General features: G+C 43.1%; 1 protein-coding gene across 3 annotated transcripts in view; it reads right to left on the bottom strand.

Moving 5' to 3' along the window:
* SSH2 (slingshot protein phosphatase 2) overlaps positions 1-19,559 on the bottom strand; it is a 245,434-nt gene that overhangs the window by 10,540 nt on the left and 215,335 nt on the right. For all 3 annotated transcript variants that reach the window (XM_079904135.1, XM_079904134.1, XM_079904133.1), the window contains 3 exons: positions 17,344-17,390; positions 12,295-12,441; positions 8,790-8,990 (listed from right to left, as the gene is read on the bottom strand). In XM_079904135.1, coding sequence (XP_079760261.1) covers positions 8,790-8,990; positions 12,295-12,441; positions 17,344-17,390 — 395 coding nt within the window. The remainder of the gene's footprint in view (positions 1-8,789; positions 8,991-12,294; positions 12,442-17,343; positions 17,391-19,559) is intronic.

The following is a 19,559-nucleotide window of genomic DNA, read 5'->3' as shown; positions in this document are numbered from 1 at the left end:
ACACCAAAAAAAATTTATTTAAATTATGGTCCATACACTTATATGAGGCTATTAAAAACAGTCAAGGGGACTTCCCTGGTGATCCAGCGGGTAAGACTCCGCTCTCCCAATGCAGGCGGCCCGGGTTCGATCCCTGGTCGGGGAATTAGATCCCACATGCCGCAACTAAGAGTGTCCTCATGCCGCAACTAAAAGATCCCATGTGCCACAACTAAGACCCAGTGCAGACAAAATAAATAAATAAATACATTTTTAAAGTTAAAAAAAAACCAAAACAGCCAAATATTTTAGTGGAATGATGTTCAAGGTACACTATTAAGTGAAAAGCATGTTGAACACACTTGGAATAGTCAGTTCCCATATTAGAATAAGTATAGTGAAATATCTACGGAACATCACCAAACTGGTAACAGTGTTTCTTTCAAGGAAGGCAGGGCTTTTACTTTTGGGGAGGGCTTTACAATTCTACACTCTGTAGTATGTCTACAACTTTTGAATTAAAAAAATGAGCCTGATTAATATTAATAACTGGGGGGAAAAAACACAAAACATTATCCAAGTAATACAAAGAGAAATAATCAATTGGAGCCCATTATAAGTTCTCATAATTGGGATAAAGAGCTGATATAGGATTAATCACTGATGTGGAAGTGTGAGGAGGGTGGTAATCTTTTTTGAATTAGAAAGCAAAGAACAGGGAGTTCCCTGGCGTTCCAGTGGTTAGGGCTTAGTGCTTTCACCGCCATGGCCCCGGGTTCAATCCCTGGTTTGGGAACTAAGATCCTGCAAGACATGCGGCGCAGCCAAAAAAAAAGAGAAAGCAAAGATGAGGCTAGTAAATCTGGAGAAAAAGGTTGGTATCAGAACGGAAGAGGATAAGCGTAAAGTACAGGCCCTTTCATGAGGATCTGTGGATAAAAACCATCAAGCTAAAGTGACCCCTGGAAAAGGAGGTGGGCCAAAAAGACTATATGCACACATCCATCCTTTGGTTGATTTTATGGAGAGAAGGTCTGATGAGATCTCATTTCAAACCACACTCTAACAAGGAAGCACAGTTCTCAAAGCTCCAATGAAAAAGAGAAAGGTGGCCCTGTGGCTGGGCAGGGAACAGGTCGCTAAATGTGGCATCTGGGGGTATGGTTTCCATGACTTACAAGCTGATGAAGAGCTACCTCGCCGCAGGGTGGAATGGAAACAGCCCAGAACAACTAACCCTGGGCTCAGGGCCATACCTGCCTTGGCTGCCTGTGAATCTCTGCCGAGTCACACGCCTGCACTAATGTGAACCCCTGTTTGTGCTCAACTCTGCACCTGCTCTCAGCTCCCCCCCGCCTGCCTGCTGCTTGGGTGGGGCTCTCTCTGACTCAGGCCTGCCCAGCAGAAGGGTGCTTTTCTGGGTAGGGCGCAGGTCAATTTGTTTATGAAGACAAGCTATAATCAAGTAGCTGGGTGTAAGGTGGGGTTTTCCCCCTTTCCAAGCTGCACGAACTCCAGCCACCCCTAGGAGGAGACAACGTATCACACACCCCAAACGAGTGAGTGGCTGTGGGGAGGGGCAAGCTGACTGGTTGGATAGGTGGGCCCGAACTATACTTTGTGACCAACGGGTGCCAATGCGCTCCCCTTAAAGCTTCTTCTTTTTCGTCTGACACCCTGTTCCCTGACCTAAATAGGACTGTGTTCTCCAGTTTCCATCCCTCACCTATCATGAGGATGTTCAAACCTGCACCAAGTCCTCTCAGCCACCCACCAAGGCAGGACAAGTCCTGTGATGCAAATCACTGGGAAGATATCTCAGGGAGTAGCTGTTCTCACCCTAATAGTAAAGAACAGCTTATCTCATCAGACAACAGGCAAACGGGAAATTTTCATGATCCCGAGAACCCTCCAAAGTATGTTTTAAAAAAACTGCCTGGGGCTTCCCTGGTGGCGCAGTGGTTGAGAGTCCGCCTGCCGATGCAGGGGACGCGGGTTCGTGCCCCGGTCCGGGAGGATCCCACATGCCGCGGAGCGGCTGGGCCTGTGAGCCATGGCCGCTGAGCCTGTGCGTCTGGAGCCTGTTGCTCAGCAGCGGGAGAGGCCACAACAGTGAGAGGCCCGCGTACCGCAAAAAAAAAAAAAAAAAAAAAAAAAAAAAAAACTGCCTGTAAATCACTAATAAATTGAGAGGGAACGAGAGACTGATGTTATGCTAATAGGCACCAACAGTGCAAGTCTCAGAGAAAGTAGCTGACATCATAGCTGCTTTACCCAGCAGGGATTTCCTTCTCTTCTTGGGGAAGATATTCATCAGAAAGTATTGGGTCAGGGCTCTGGAATTAAACTGACACCTCTTGTAAAGGAGAAAGAAAAATCCCAATCCAAAAATAAGTCTGATTCTGCTGCCTTTTTCATTTTTGCAGTAAAACCTGCAGGGAGAGTGGCAGGCGGCTCTCTGACATAGTCATGATACTCATTACCACAGCCTGTAAAGCACTGCTATTCCATGTGGCCCTTCCTGATTCCCCCTTCTCCTCCCAGTGCAGGGGTTAGTAGCCAATCACCTGAATTTTGTGCTTATCATTCCCTCCCTTTTCCTTATTGTGTCATCGCATGTTTTGTTCCAACAATATATAGCTTAGTTTGTATGTTTTGAATTTTACATAAATGAAATCATACTGTATGTATTCTTCTACAACTTTTTATGCCTAACATGTTTTAAGACTCATCGATGTGTGTAGCTGTAATTTCATAGAGTGTAGTGAATATGCCACAATTTATTATTCATCCACTCTGCTGATAAGCAGTTTTAGCTATTACGAACAACACTGCCACGGACATTCTTGTGCCTGGTGCACACTTTGGTTTCACAAAGGTGTTAAATACAGGAGGGGAAAAAAGGTGGGTCACAAGGCCTACGTGCATCATGAGTTTTACTTGGTTTCACCAAACTGTCTCCCAATGAAGCCCTTTCTCAAGCCAGTTTATTCTAATGCTCCGTCACTGGTAGGAATAGGTGTAAGACATTAGATCATATCTGTTATTTTAAACTGTTAATGTTTATATTCAGCTGACTCCCGCGACCTATTCCAGGTAGGCAGCAAGTGCCAGAAAGAACTTCAGAGCTGGTTTGTGGCCTGGATGATGCAAACAAGTCTCAGGTTCGTGGCCTCTGACCTGAATTTGGATTCACATAAACACACTGACACACGTGAGATGACTGGGCCGTTCTGGGTAAGAATTTGCCCTTTTACTTAGTAAATGAGCAAGAAGGAAAGCTAAATGACAGGATGCACATGATGTCCCATTCTCTTGCCTCCACTTTCTTTCTTATTGTTATATGTTTGGTAAAGTACCAACTCTGAGAAAATTATATAGAGGAAAATACTGCTAAAAATGGAGTATCAGTTGCAGTAAAATCAGACTATTTATGGTTACTTCTTAGGGCATTAGGCAGCCTGTAGAGAAGAGGAGAAGGAAGAGAAGAAGCATCAACAATTGAGCATTTTCATGCACTGTGCGTGGTCCTAAATACTTGAAGATTATTTCACTGAAAAGCTGTTAAGAAAATCCTTTAAACCTTACTTGTGATTGGCTGTCACCTGACCAGGAATCCATGTCCTCTCATTCTCGGGTTCCCTCCTGCTGGCTGACCATTATGTACCAGCTAACTAGACTTCAATGTCTTCACCAGCAAAGCCAGGGTGAAAGACAGCTCTGTCTCCTCTGGCCCTGGTGACAGGGACGTTCAAACAATCAAAACTAACATCTATGAGGACATGTGTCACGAACTCTCCCTGGCCACCACCCAGTTTTTCTTCCTTGCCCCTTATACACTGGAACCTAATATCTCAGACACATGGTCCACCTCGCAGATGCATGAAATCTGAACTTGTCTAATGGAACATAAATCTGCCAGATATCTAAACGATCCAACTCCAGAATAACAAACAGGGTTGCTGGTAGTTTAATGGAGGGTTTCAACACGCACACATGCACACACACACACACACACACACACGCACACACACCCCTCCTCCTGCCCTCACTCCCATCCCCCGGCTATAAAAACAGAAAAAATAAAATTAGATATGAACAGTATCAGTGCCTTTATGATACCCTCACTTTTAGGTCTAAAGGAGACTATTAAATATTAGTCTCCCTGAGGCTTAAAGACATACTAAAAGATGCAAAAAGTCTCTTGTATTTCAGAGGGACTGTCACTGTTTGGTCCACCCTCTCACATTCTGATTAAGAGACTGTAACCAATTCATAAATCACTACAGGGGCCTAGAGTCACTTTGTTAAACTTCTCTTCCACCAAGAGGTCAAAGTACCAAGCTAATACCCTCAAACAGAGGGCTGCCACCTCACGTTAAGCACCCAGTGCCACTCTGGACAACCAATGGTGCTTGACAATGCTAGGATCAGAGCTCTATCTCTTTGGGAAAACCACCATGTGCCTTCTGGGAGAAGATATGAAATACAAGATATCTAAGCACCTGGAGAGGAAATGGAATTTCTTTGCAAATACAATGAGTGGGATTTTTCCAAGGCCTTTCCTCTCTTGGTGACCTAAGCTGCAAGGCTTGACAGAGCTTCAGACCGTCACAGGAATCTGGGGCTTCTCCTTCTTTGCTCTTCTAAGCAGACAGACCCTGGAGCAGTACTCTAGGGCTGGGCAAGAGTCTGAGAGGCCCAATCTACTCGGCAGTCAGCCTGGCAGGTAGCCTACAAGTGCTGTTTCTTGACAACACATCATAGATTGCAGACCCTAACAGCTATATACCCAAGAGGCATTCCTACTCTCTTTCCTTACTGGCAGAGGCCTGATTTGGTTTGACTGTTCACTGCCCCACAGTTTCAGGGAATGTGGCACTTCCCTAGCACCAGAGAGTGAATGTGAATTTGTTTTAACCAGTCCAGAAAATTCTATTTGCCTACCCAGTGCTTGGTTTTAAGAATATGACCCAGTCCTGGTCAGTGGTCCTGTGGGGGTGGGGTGGGTGGGTGGCAGTCTAGTGGGGAGCTTCTGGGAAAAGTCTTCTCCTCTAATTGAGATGCCCATTCTTTCGGCCAGACGCGGTGGAATTTACACGTAGATGCCTAGACATGTGGCAGATATCTGGCAATCATGAGGCAAATTCAAGGACCAAGCTATTAACTAAGCAAGGGAGAACACAAAGTAGGGCAGGAAGATGAGAGCACCAAAGTCCCTGATTACATCCCCGAGCCCATTACAGTCTTCTTCGGTGCTTCTTGCTACAAAAGAAGGTAAATGGTCCAACTTTTTAACTACCTACAGCTGGGTGCTGGTTCCTGCCGATGCACTCTTCAGCCTTTCTACCCTGCTCTCTGCCCTGGAGGCTGACGTATGAACCACCTCCACTGGTCCCCTTGTCTTCGGACTTCCACAGGGTTTGGCTAATGGGGAGCCCCAGCAGGAGACTGGAGGGAGGAGAGTGAAGGCAGGCCTCTAGTCCTGTAGCTCCTTCCCCGCAGGGCCACTCTGGCTGGCTGGGTCCCCTGACTGAAGGCTACTGCTCCTCTCTGAAGGCGCCTTTTCTCCAGGAGTCTCCGTCCAGGTTCTAGTAACTGCGCCATCCCTCTCTGGGCCCAGGAGCTATTACCAAACAGCCCTGCTGATATAAGTTCCTTGATTCCACTACAGTCCTACACCTTTGTAAACAGTCCCTTTATAAAGTCTTCCCCATATAATCTGCGTGTGCTGCTTCTTGCTGAAATCCCAGTTGATGAAGATGTTCTATTACTTGCAGCTGAAAGCAGCCTAAGTGACACCCCCAGCACTAGATTTTAGTTCTTAAAATTCAGGAAACATCACAATACAGAAAATTCCAGGACACTTCCATTCCAGTTTCTAACACAGTTAGTGTGTCTGTTGGTGGCGGAAGGCAGTGGCTAGAGGAACTGAATGGCACATGCGTGTGTGTTCTCTGGGTACCCTTGCAGGAGGGGCTTCATGAGAACCACTTCTGAATAACCCTTAACGGTGCATAATATACATTATATACACTTTTATTTACAATAACCCTGTGAGCTAGGTCTCTTGATTTTCATTTTATAGATGGGGTCAGGTGAGGATCAGAACTGTGCAAACTTCTCAAAGTTGCAGCAAGGGGGTGAACCAGGAACGGAAACCACATCTACTGACTCAGATTCTGTGGTTTTCTTACTCCCCAGGGCTTGCCCCTCCCTCCGTGAATCAAGACCAGGAAGGCAGGATGGAACCAAAAGGGAAAGGGAAGAGGCAGGGTGACTTGTGGGTTTATGTTGCCCTTCTTATCCTCATCTAAGATTTTTCTGAAATACCTTTAACATCTAAGAAAAACTACATACGCTAAAAAAAAAACAAAAAAAAAAACACCACCCCAACCCAACAGCTTGCCTGGGATTCCAGAAAAAATACTGAAATTGGCAGGACACACAGTATCCTTCCTCTCAACGGGTCACGTGAGGACACTGCCTAATATCCGTCATGTGTGCGTCTGGGAATATACAATATTTGTGTCTCATCCAACCCTCAGATGCCTCTTTCTTGTGCCAAAAAGAACTTCTCTGTCCTACCTTCTGATGTAATCTAAAAATGTCGTCAAAATCTGGCCCCAAAGACCTACAAATTCTTTTTAAGTGGAGGAGACTTCAGTATCCTCCCAGCCTCCTAAGAGAATGGCTCAGATGAAATCATGCCAAGTACTGAGTAAATGGGAGGGGTTTTTTAGTGGAAACCGTAATGCTATGCTGTGGCCACATTTTCACAATACTTCGGCGGTGGGAGGGTGGTCACTCTGCCTGGTTAGGCTGGAAGGCTATTTACCATTTTGTTCAGGGGAAACACAGCCCAGATTCAAGAGTCGAGACCAAGTCATGAGACTCACTGGAGTCAAACTCTGGCATCAGCCCCGACTGCTTCTAGGCAGCAGTGCCTTCACCCTAACAAAACCACCTAGAATGTGCCTACATGGAAAAACAAAGCAAAATATGGTACTCCACAGCATGTAGCATCTCAGGAAGTTGATCCTTGAATTCAGTTTACTAAGAGAGTAAACTGAGTCTTTTTCCTGAGATCAGCTGAAGGTGGCTTTCACCACCAAAGGGTAATAAAAATAATGTAGTGAAATTACTCATTTTATAACCAATTACCAAATTATTGTTGAAACAGCCAGTTCTTATTGATATAGGAAGATGTTCAAGACCTAGTACTGGGTAGACAGAGAAAGACAAATACTCTATGGTGGTATCTCTTATACATGGAATCTAAAAATGCCAAACTCGGAGAAACAGAGTAGAGTGGTGGTTACCAGGGCATGGGTGGGGTTGTTGAGGGAAATGGGGAGATGTTGGTCAAAGGGTACAAATTTCCAGTTATGAGATTATAAAGTTCTGGGGATTTAATGTACAGCATGGCAATTATAGCTAATAATACTGAATCATATACTTGAATGTTGCTAAGAGAGATCTTAGATAGTCTTACCACAAAAAAGAAACGGCAGTTATGTCAGGGGTTGGAGGTGTTAGCTAATGCTACAGTGTTAATCAGTTTGCAATAGGTAAATGTATGAAATCAATACACTGGACACCTTAAACTTATGCAATGTTGTACATCAACTGTATCTCAATAAAGCTAGGGGGAAAAAAGGAACAGTGGCAGTTAAGTGCAGTGTAAGTGCTCAATAAATGCTGCCACAGTTTAAAAAAAAAAAAAGACCTAATACTGGGTGAAGAAGTAAGGCTGAAGAACAGGTTTTGTGGAAAAAAAAAAAAATCCATCAATATATGTGATAAGAGATAAGATAATGTCAACTGCTGTCTGTGGTTATTGAGTTTCTAAATGATTTCTCCCTTTGTAATTTTCTGCATTTCTGCAAAACATATATATATAAAATCAGATTAAAAGATCTTAAAAAACAAGTGAGCTATTTCTGGGAAGCCCCTTCATACCTCAAATGGGTTATATATATCCCAGTTCTACAGATTTGTCACATGACCAGAATTACTGTTGAAGGTTCAAGCACTGAAAAAAAAAAAAAAAATGCCCAAAGCAGCAGCAGGTACTTGTTTTAAGAGAATGGGCCAGGGACTTCCCTGGCAGTCCAGTGGTTAAGACTCTGCACCTCCACTGCAGGGGGTGCGGGTTTGATCCCTGGTTGGGGAACTAAGATCCCACATGCCATGCGGCACCCCCCCAAAAAAAAGGGCCAAAAATTTTCTAAGAATTTCAGCTAGCACTACTCTGGAAGCAATCAGTATCCATTTTGATAAGGCAGCTGCATCTGGCCTTAGAAGCTGTTGAGAAGTATTTATTAAAATCTGCACCTAGGGCTTCCCTGGTGGCGCAGTGTTTGAGAGTCCGCCTGCCGATGCAGGGGACACGGGTTCGTGCCCCATTCTGGGAAGATCCCACATGCTGCGGAGCGGCTGGGCCCGTGAGCCATGGCCGCTGAGCCTGCGCGTCCGGAGCCTGTGCTCCGCGACGGGAGAGGCCACAACAGTGAGAGGCCCGCGTACCGCAAAAAAAGAAAAAAAACCTGCACCTAATTGAGATCTGAAATAAGGGAACAGTATTTCCACCCTTTAGTTTAATGTCTTTAGTTTAGATTAAATGCCTAATCTTCCATGCTGATCTTAAATACTGGTACTTAATTTTTAAAAACTAGATGGATAGAGGTTTCAATTTTCAAATCCTATCACACACTTAAATTAGGTGAGAACTAGCTGCAGAGGACATTTCACTGTGCCCTGGGGAGCATAAAGGAGGGAAAATCTGAGAAAGTCAATTAAGGACTCACCTTGCCAGCAAGATCCCCTGGTACTCTTCTAGCTGTCTCATGAAGCTGGGGTTGGGCTTGGTCACTGTTCGTCTTTCCTTCACGTAGTCATAGGCTCGGTCCAGATTCCAGCCATACTCCTTCATCGCATAGGCAATCACAGTGGAGGCTGAGCGACTCACCCCCATTTTGCAGTGCACAAGGCATTTAGATCCGTGTTTCCTAGTTTGGGGGATTGAGGTAAGGAGGAAAACACAATAGTGAGTACACTTTAAGAGCTAGGTTCTAAATGTGTCCACGTCTCCTGTCTGGCCTTTCCATTTTCTTGCTTTGTAATTCACCCCACCTTAGTGCACTTGTGTGCACCTCTAATCAAATGTGTGGGGCAACTCTGGTGCACTTAAACGATATTCAGTGTTAATATTAAGCCTCTCTAGTTCATTCAGCAAACATTTATCAGGCATTTACCATGTTTAAGACAATGTGCAAGGTCTGGGATGCAAAAATAAGTAACAGTTTTTCCCTAAAGGGTAGGACTCATTGGGAGAAGTAGACAATTAAAATTCAAAAAGGTAATTGCAATGACAGTTGGTCACAGAGCACAGAAGGAAAATTTTCTATTTAGAGACTGGAGCCCATTTTGTGTGTGGCTGGAGGCCAGTCCTCTCAGCCCCAGGGGCACGTTGACGGCTGGCATGCTATTGAATTACAGGTGTGGCAGTGATTCATCTAATTTACCCAAATGTTGTGAGTTGCTTCCAGTTCCAGTTCCAGTAAGAGTTCTGTCCCGGGAGGAAAGTACAAACCAAATGAAACTAACTCTCCTCTTTACTCAGATGTAGCCCTGGATATTACTTTTCACAACACTTTTCACAACCCGTGTTCTGTCTAGGGACTGGCTATATAACCTGTGGAGCTGGATGGGACCATGTGATGTACCACATGGCTTTCTCAGCAAGGAGGGTGGAATGAATAATTAGCTGTTTTTGTTTTTTTTATGGGGTGGAAGAAAGAGAAAGAGAAAACAAAGTCACCATAAAGTGACACTAACAAACAAAACTCCTCAGTCTTATGCCAGAGCTCATTACCTTGGATCTGAGCATTACTCAGCTATGCTAATTCTGCTAATAACACAGTGTCTGGCCCAGAGTAAGCCTTCAAATATTTGCTAAATGTATGAACAAACTTATGGTTCTCCTGATTACGTCTGTCAGTTGTAAGTAGGAACAACATTTTAAAATCTGGAAAAAAGAACATTTACTCTTATCACTAGTGTACATGGGCTGGAATCCTTCCCAAGTGGTTATTCCAATAAATTAAAAAATGCACACGTCAGCCTAACAGGGGAAACCTATTCATCCACTCACTCACTCTATTACAGGAGACAAGCTTCCTTCCAGAAGCTTATAATCCTTCTGCGGGAGACAGACGCACATGAATGAGTTAAGCACCAATGCAAGGAGGCATAAGGTTAAGTGCCAACATGAGAGGGCCAGCCAGATAAGCTATGGGAATGGAGAGAAAGGTCTGGAATAAGTGAAACAGTCTCAAAAGAAAGGTACAATCTTAGTGTCCTATGGCTGGTGCGCACATGCGTCTCTGTAAGCTTAGGTGATTCCAAATGACTAGGACATGTTTGTTTTGCTTATGGCACCACAGAGTTTTCACTTAGACTCCAGTTGGGAAGCCGAGTCACAGTGACGCAGATGGAAGTTCAGACATGTGCTCTGTATTTTCCCATCAAGCTCTGACTTTAGTACATCGAATTTCAGGTCTATGCCTGCAGGCACAGAAGGTGCTCAAACTTGGACAATCTTAAGAAAAATACAATTATGAAATCCACTCCTATGAAAACATTTCTTCATTTTGAACTGGGCTTTTTCAGTGGATGGCTTCTAACTCAGGTAATGAAGGATCTGCAGTTAGTTCTCACCTAGCCCAATGTCACCTTTCAGGTTCATTGCCCACCCCACCCCCTCACTTCAAGTGCTAGATTGTCCAAATTAAGCCCAGCATCACATTAGGAATGCTAAACTAGAATGGCCCTGAAAGTGTGGAGTCCTAACCACTGGACCGCCAGGGCCCTGATTAGGGTGAAACACATGAGGTGCCCAGGGTGCCACTTAACGGGAGGCACTCACTCTGAGACGCTGACCTATACTTGCAGGACATGGAGAGTGCATGCCTCTCAGTAAATGTAATGTGGGCGCCTCACGTTGTCTCCCTGTAACCCCAGCCCTGCTGAAATCAAGTCTTTCTCTTCACTAGGACTGGGGCCTTGCCTTGATCTCTAGCTCTTTGGCTGTAACCCTGACAACTTGCCTAGTCTTTTCCAGTCCCCTTTCCTTAAGGAACTAGACTATTCCCATATACTTGATGGACTGAAATGAGACATGATCTTAGGTTCAAGTCCTGTCTCAACCACTAGTTAATATCTCTGAAACTCATCTCTGCAGTCTGTCCTCTTCTGTACAGAAGGAAGACAGCATATGCCTCTCTGGGTTTTGGAACGTACCGGAGAGAATATGTGTAAAGTACATGGCACATAGGAAGCATGCCATGAGTGGCAGAAGCTTCAACAGTATAAAACAGTCTCTCAGGTACTGGTTAGAGACTGAGAAAATGGGCTCAGAGCTGGAGTATGGGGATTCAGGACAACTAAGAGGAAGCATTTCCTGACCATGTAGGTCCTTAAGTGAAGTGTGGTATCATTCTTGAAGGAGGACTTTAAAAACAAAAGTGGGAATTCCCTGGCGGTCCAGTGGTTAGGACTCCACGCTTTCACTGCTGAGGGCCTGGGTCTTCTGAGTGTCACCCCACCTGCAGAGGGAATGTGGCCAACATGCTTACTGATGGTTTTTTCTACTGCAGGGACAAATAGGACTGGCACAAAAATCCCCAGGGACTTAAAAAATCAGTGTTGATATATTAATACTAATACTAAACACTAAATTAATACTATGGAATTGTTTCACTAAAAGGACCAATTAATTTAAGGAAGATAACAACAGAAGGGCCAGAGGAAATATTTCACTATTTTGAGTAGCATAAAAGTAAAGTAAAAGAATGGGGAAAAATTTCCAAAGTGTACTGTTTCTCTCCTTGTCTTCAGAGAGCAGGATCAAGTGTTCCACCTGTCTGGAATAATTTCTATTCTGTAACTTTCAAGTGTCCCTATTGGTAACTTAAAATTCTTCCTTTTCTCATTCAGAATTTCTCCTCTATTTCAGAATTTCTTCCTTCTCTCATTTCTATTTCTTTCACTGCAGCTTGAGTTTATTTTCTCTAATTTTGTGCTCAACGGAAATAGCCAACATGAGATCATCTTCCAGGGGCTTCATCTACTTAAAGCAAAAGTACTAAGTCACTAGTCATCTTTTTCCTAGTATTGAGAGCTCAGTCTCCTTTTTTCTCTACTTCCTTTCCTCTGAGTATCATCAGTAAGTTATCTACAGCTTTCAGACCCCAACCATGTGTGGTGCACAAGGAAGAGGGGTCAGAACGTGTGTGTGGGACCATTACTCACTTTGCTTTAGAGATGAATTTGTAAGTGTCATTCCAGTAAGCCAGGAGATCCGTTGCCTCTTCATCATATACCCGAATGTTGTGATACTCAAAGACTCCTGGGAAGAAGTTATCTATCTCTCGAGTGACATTCAAGATATATCGCACCCTGTGAGGAAACCAAGGGAGATTATGAGCCCTACTACTCAGGCGAAATCCAATTCCCAGCACTGGAATTTTTCTTATTTAAAACTTGCTTACTTCTGGGCTTCCCTGGTGGTGCAGTGGTTAAGAACCTGCCTGCCAATGCAGGGGACACGGGTTTGAGCCCTGGTCTGAGCCCGCATGCCGCGGAGCAACTAAGCCCATGCGCCACAACTACTGAGCCTGCGCTCTAGAGCCCACAAGCCACAACTACTGAGCCCGAGTGCTGCAACTACTGAAGCCCACGTGCCTAGAGCCCGTGCTCCACAACAAGAGAAGCCACCGCAATGAGAAGCCCACGCACCGCAACCAAGAGTAGCCCCCGCTCACCACAACTAGAGAAAGCCCGTGCACAGCAACGAAGACCCAATGCAGCCAAAAATGAAAATAAATAAATAAAAAACAAACTTGTTTATTCCTGAGGCTGAAATTAAATACTAAAATATTGAAGAAAGCTAAAAAAAAAAAAACCCTAAGAGGCTATCCTTATTTAATACAGAAATTGTATAACAGGGTCCTGCACATACCTGGGTATCAGGGAGTTACTGAGAGAAAAGCTGTCTACCAAGTTCAACATCTATATTCCATTTTCAGTTTGTGTTTAGTTATACAATCTCATCTTTCAGAGTCTTTTGAAAATATGCCTTGCATTTTACTCCAAAGAATCAACTCGAGGCCCATGATCTGACAATTTCTCTGCAGTCACTAAAATTACCAGCAATAAAATTTTTTGGAAGTCATCTGTATTAAATCAGACTATTAATATGTACCTTAAGAAAAAAAAATAGAAGGAAACATTCCCTCCTACCTTTCTAAATGCCAGGTTGTCAGTTTTTGCTCTATTACTCTCCTTAAACTACATGAAGGCAAGTGAGGCCAGGCTGGTAGGGTCAGAGGAAAGTTGGACTTAAAGCTCTCTTAACTCTCTAGGCTGCATTCCTGGCTGCTATGGCAGCAGATGTGTCTGAGAGTTCTCCCAGGCTTGCAGAAAATGGTTTCTGTATCAAAAATTTCTTTTGCTATCTCTCTTACTGTGCAATCTCAATAAATGCTTCGGTTTAATCTGCCAAAGGATTACCTTTTCTCAGTGCTGTATGGACTTAGACACCACTGTTGTCAACTCCAACAGCACAGCACAGACTCACTCATTTCCCTCTGCAGAAGCTGCTTCCTGGCTTCCCTGGTGGCGCAGTGGTTGAGGGTCTGCCTGCCGATGCAGGGGACGCGGGTTCGTGCCCCGGTCCGGGAAGATCCCGCGTGCCGCGGAGCGGCTGGGCCCATGGGCTGTGGCCGCTGGGCCTGCACGTCCGGAGCCTGTGCTCCGCGACGGGAGAGGCCACAGCGGTGGAAGGCCCGCGTGCCGGAAAAAAAAAAAAAAAAAAAAGAAGCTGCTTCCTTCTTAGAACCACACGTGGGGTTCTACAAACCCAATCACTGAAGTCAGAGAAATGACTACAAAAAGGGAGAGCCAAGCTAACCAATTCTGTGGTTAAGGTCAAGCAACCAAAATTTTTCTGGGACATGGTTTGAATCTGTTTTAACTTAGCATCAAAGTTCATTACTAGAAAGGATTTTTTCTTTTTAATTTAGAAAGCAAGCTGGGCTTCCCTGTCGGTCCAGTGGTTAAGACGCGGCGCTTCCACTGCAGGGGGTGAGGGTTCGATTCCCTGGTCAGGGAACTAGGATCCCACATGCCGTGTGGTGCGGCCAAAAAAAAAAAAAAAAAATTAAGAAAAAGCAAGCAACATGCACCTGTAGAAAACACTCCAGCAGTTCCCCAAAAGGTTACCACCATATGACCCCGTAAGTCCTCTCCTAGGCATAAACTGAAGAGAAATGACAACATATGTCTACCCAAAGATTCATACATGAATGGTCGTAAGAGTATTCATAATAGCCAAAAAGTGGAAACAACCCAAAGGCCCATCAAATGATGAATGGGCAAATAAAATGTGGTGAGTATATATATCTCCATATAATGGAATACTATTTGGCAATAAAAAAGGAATGAAGTACTAATACATGGTACAACATTGATAAACCTTGAAAATACAATGTTAAGTGAAATAAACCATGCTTAAAGGACTACATATTGTATAATTTCATACAAATGAGATGTCCAGAATAGGCAAATCTATAGAGACAGAAAGTAGGCTAGTAGTTTCTAGGAGCTGAAGGGAGGAAGGGAAATGGGGGTGACTGCTAAAGGGTACAGGCTTTCCTTTTGGGTTGGAAAAAAATGTTCTGAATTGATTGTTGCACAACTCTGTGAATATACTAAAAACCACTGAAGTACACATTTTAAAAGGGTGAACGATATATGTGAATTATATCTCAAAACTGTCAGAAAAAAAAGGCAAGCACACTTCCTCTTATCTCATTTAAAATAAAAATGAACAACCTTCCCATCCCCAATCCCATACTTCAGTAATGGATTATAGCAGGACAAGGTTTCCCAATCTTTTTCATTAGCAGTCTAGTCAGCCACTACCAATTGGAAATGGCACTCCTCGAAACTTCTTTGTCATTCTTACACTTCATTGTAAGCTATTCCTTACAATGCTTTGTAAGGAATAGCATTTTACTTGGAGTTCTAAAGTAAGTGGATTGGGAGAAAATGGCCTTATTGTCAAAATTACACTTGAAAAATCCCTTATATCATCCACAGGGGGCAATACACATGTTTTGTGTACAGATCTCTGAACTATAATTCTTGATCCATTGAAGTTTTTTTTAAAAAATAAATTTATTTAATTTTTATTTATTTATTTTTGGCTGTATTGGGTCTTCGTTGCTGCGCACGGGCTTTCTCTAGTTGCGGCGAGCGGGGGATACTCTTCGTTGCGGTGCAAGGGCTTCTCATTGCAGTGGCTTCTCGTTGCGGAGCATGGGCTCTAGGCGCACGGGTTTCAGTAGTTGTGGCATGCAGGCTCAGCAGTTGTGGCTTGTGGGCTCTAGAGCGCAGGCTCAGTAGTTGTGGTGCACGGGCTTAGTTTAGTTGCTCCACGGCAGGTGGGACCTTCCCGGACCAGGGCTCGAACCCATGTCCCCTGCATTGGCAGGTGGATTCTTAACCACTGTGCCACCTGGGAAATCCTTCTTCATCCGTTAAAGTTTAAGCACCAGTGAATTTAAGAAACAAGATCTAAGTAGATGTCTGAGCATCTAACCATACTTGTCTTTTTTCTGTGTTCTATAATTTAGCATTGTAAGTAGTAAATGAGATAAATAGGTCTCATCTCCAGCTGGGGATATAAGTCAAAAGTCAAAGTGAATATATGCATGAAGCGATTCTAATGCATTTGGCAGGCCGTGCTCTATCAAATCTCAGATTTCATATTAAACACTGTATCAGGTGCTAGTTTCCTGCAGGTCACATTCTGTCAATTTTTCTACCATTCCTTCACATTTACCGGGCACCCTTTTGATATAAGGCTCTGAGCTAGGTATGTTTCACACAAAACTAAGATATGGTCTCTGCTTTCAAGAACTTCTGATTCAATCCTTATCAACTTAAATTTTCCAAGTTCTATTTAATTTCATACCTTAATATTAAGTAACCAGATTTCCATCCCCCCCACCCTAAGAACTCTTTGTATAATCACTTGGCTTCCTTTCTTCTGAGGGAAAAGTAGGAAGTATGCATCTAATCACGTTAAAGACAACCAGAAGGCTGACTTGTAGCTGAGAAAACAGGCAGCCAGCAACCAGTCAGGGAGTCATCATTGTCTCTTGAGTCTCAGTAGGTCTTATCTCTGTACAAAATGAAGAGTTAGAATGGCCAATTTCCAGACATGATTTTCTCTTCTCTTATTGGAATGATCTGACCTCCTAAGGCTGAGTTCAATGAAAGATTTAGGCATTAGCTAAGAAGTGAAAAGGGAAGAATGGCAGCTTTTTGCTTGCTGAATGTTCACTGTGGTCTCAGTTGCTTCAATCAAACTCATAACCATGCCGCTTAGGAACACATTTCCTACTACAAGGTCAGTCTTCTTGTTCAATTTTACACTGTCTCTTTTATATTTATAACCTACTTAGTCTTCATGCACCTTACTATAAAAGGATAGGAACTGAGTCTTATTTTTCTTTGGATCCCTAGCATCTAGCACTGTGCTTGGCCTACAGAAGTTGCTCAGTAAATGTTTAATACAGACCTGTGAACCCAGCATATGCAGTTCTGTGTACTCTTACATAAAAATAGGCACCAAAGTCTAGAGAGACAGTAAAAAGATCAGTGGTTGCCAGGGGGTGGGGGTGGGGAATAAATGGACAGAGCACAGAGGATTTTTAGGGCACTGAAAATACTCTGTATGATGCCATCGTGATGGACACATGGTCATTATACATTTGTCCAAAGCCATAGAACGTACAGCACTAAGAGTGAACTGTAATGTGAACTATGATCTTCAGATGATTACCAGGTGTCAATGTAGGTTCATCAGTTGTAAAAAATGTACCTCTCTGGTGGGGATGTTGAGAACGGGGGAGACTATGCATGTGTGGGGCAGGGAGTATATGGGAACTCTGTACCCTCCCCTCAATTTTGCTGTGAACCTTAAACTGCTCTTAAAAAAAAAAAAAAAAAGGGAGTCAATAACTAGATTTGGTTTTAAGCAGCATGAAAGGCTTGCACATTTGTTTTTGAAAGCCTTTCCACTGAAACAGTTGATCTTTCTTCGGAGGTGGGGGGATGAAACAGTGGGAGAATAGCCATTTTAATTTTTATTAAATTATACCCAGTAAGAATCAACTGGAAGCAACTCTTAAGCTTAAAGTTACTCACTGACACCTCTCTGATGGGAAAATGTAAAGATAAAACAGTGATTTCTGTGACATGGGGGTGTCAGCAATTGCTCTGTGTGCTTACCCTCGGTTCTGTAAATCCTCTAAGTTAGAGGCATTCCATTCCGAGCCCTGTGGAACCAAAAAGACAAGGTTAGAGAGTATTAGCCAATGAACCGAATACAATACTTGAAAAGGAGTCCTGTGAGGGAAGAAACAGTTTCTAAAAAGAAGGCCAATAACATCTACCAAGTTTCCTCTCTCAGTGCCAGGTACTTTATATGCTATCATATTCAGTTTCCACAAATGATAGAGTAATAAAGTTACCTTCATTTTTTAGAGATATGAAAACCAACCCTTATAGAATTCAGATAATATCTGCTCAAGATCACATTGCTGGAAAGGTTTCTTTGACCATTCTCCAATCTAAGTTAAATGTAGTCTGTCACTCTTGTTTATAGCAGTCTATTTTATCAATAGCATGCATCACTATTTTTACTTGTATATTTATTTACGTGCTTATTTACTACCTTTCTCCTCCACTATAATACAAGCTTCTTGAGGGCAGCAACCAGGTCTCTTGTTCTCTAAGGAAACTCCTGCACAGTGCCTGGCACCTCGCAGGTATTCTTAAATGAACAAAGTAGGATTATCATGAATTAAAACTGGATTTCATTTTAAAACCCCCACTTTTTCTAGTGCATTATGTTGCATCTAAGAAACTGGGATGGTACGGTGTGTGTGTATGTCTGTGGGGGAGAGAGTGAAATAGTCAAACAAATGAGAGAAACATGATGTGCAAAATTTAAAGGAAAATGTCTCTACAGATTATCTGCAAGATACATCAATTGTTAATATTTTGCCATATTTGCTTTCTTGCTGTCCTTCCCTTTCTTTCAATATACATCATACTTTTTTTTACCTGAACCATTTAAGTAACTTCAGCATCATGACACTTCAATACTTGATCATGTATCATTTAAGAACAAGAATATTCTCCTATATAATTCCATTTTTGCAACCAAGAAAGATAACATGAATACAATAATAATCTAACATATCATCTATATTTGAATTTTAAAAATTGCCCTCAAAATGTCCTTTATATTCATTCAATCAAGAATCATACTGTGCATTTAGTTGCCATGTCTTTAATCTAGAACAGTCCACCCCTGTGCCTTTAGTTATTTTGTCTTTCATGATACTGACATTTTTGTAGACTACAGGTCTGTAATACTGGAGAGCTCCCCACAACCTGGATTTATCTGATTGTTTCCTGATGACTAGATTCAGGTCAAACATTCCTGGCAAGAATATGACAAAGGAGGGCTTCCCTGGCGGCGCAGTGGTTAAGAATCCTCCTGCCAATGCAGGGGACACGGATTCAAACCCTGGTCTGGGAAGATCCCACATGCCGCGGAGCAACTAAGCCCGCGCGCCACAACTACTGAGCCTGCGCTCTAGAGCCTGTGTGCCACGACTGCTGAAGCCCATGTGCCCTAGAGCCCATGCTCCGTAACAAGAGAAGCCACTGCAATGAGAAGCCCGCGCACCACAACGAAGAGTAGCCCCCGCTCACTGCAACTAGAAAAAGCCCGCGCACAGCAACGAAGACCCAACACAGCCAAAAATAAATAAAATAAATAAGTTTATATAAAAAAAGAATATTACAAGGGAGATATTGTGTACTTCGTACTGCATCAAATCATGAGGCACATAATGTCAGTTTGTCCCATTATTTGTCAGGCTGAGTTTGAATTCTTGGTAGATACCTTTGTGTCTGCCACATCCCTCTATTGTAAAGGTTCCTTTGAAATTAATTAGTAGTCTATAGTAATCTTTGAAGCCGTGTGAAAGGCAAAGTAATCTTTTTGCCCTATGATTTCAGCATCAATTGCCGATCTTGCCCAAATGAATTATTCTACTGGAGGTTACAAAATGGTAATTTTCTAATTCCATCTTTCCTTCTGCAAGTTAGCTGACATTCTTCTGTAAAAGAGTCTCACCTAATCAATCATCACACCCTTTACTGAAGTGTCACTATGGACTCTTGAACTCTTTTTGTATTTAGAAAGTTATAATCCATTACCATCTTTTTTTTTGGACATGCAGATTGTCCGGAATTTGGCCAGTGGGAATCTCTTCAAACAGGTTCCTTTTGATATGATTCCATTAGTCTTTGAGCGCATCCATGCTTTGTGGTACAGAAAGTTGTTCCGGATTCACTTTGTGAGTAGAATCAGCCAGTTCCCCAAGAAGCCCTGGTTTCTTTTAGTGAAGAATGATATTTTGTAACCAAGA

The sequence above is a fragment of the Stenella coeruleoalba genome, assembly GCF_951394435.1.
Source record: "Stenella coeruleoalba genome assembly, chromosome: 19".
In the NCBI taxonomy this organism is placed as follows: Eukaryota; Metazoa; Chordata; class Mammalia; order Artiodactyla; family Delphinidae; genus Stenella; species Stenella coeruleoalba.
Note: the sequence above shows the minus strand (reverse complement) of the source record. Positions and strands in the feature narration are given on the sequence as shown.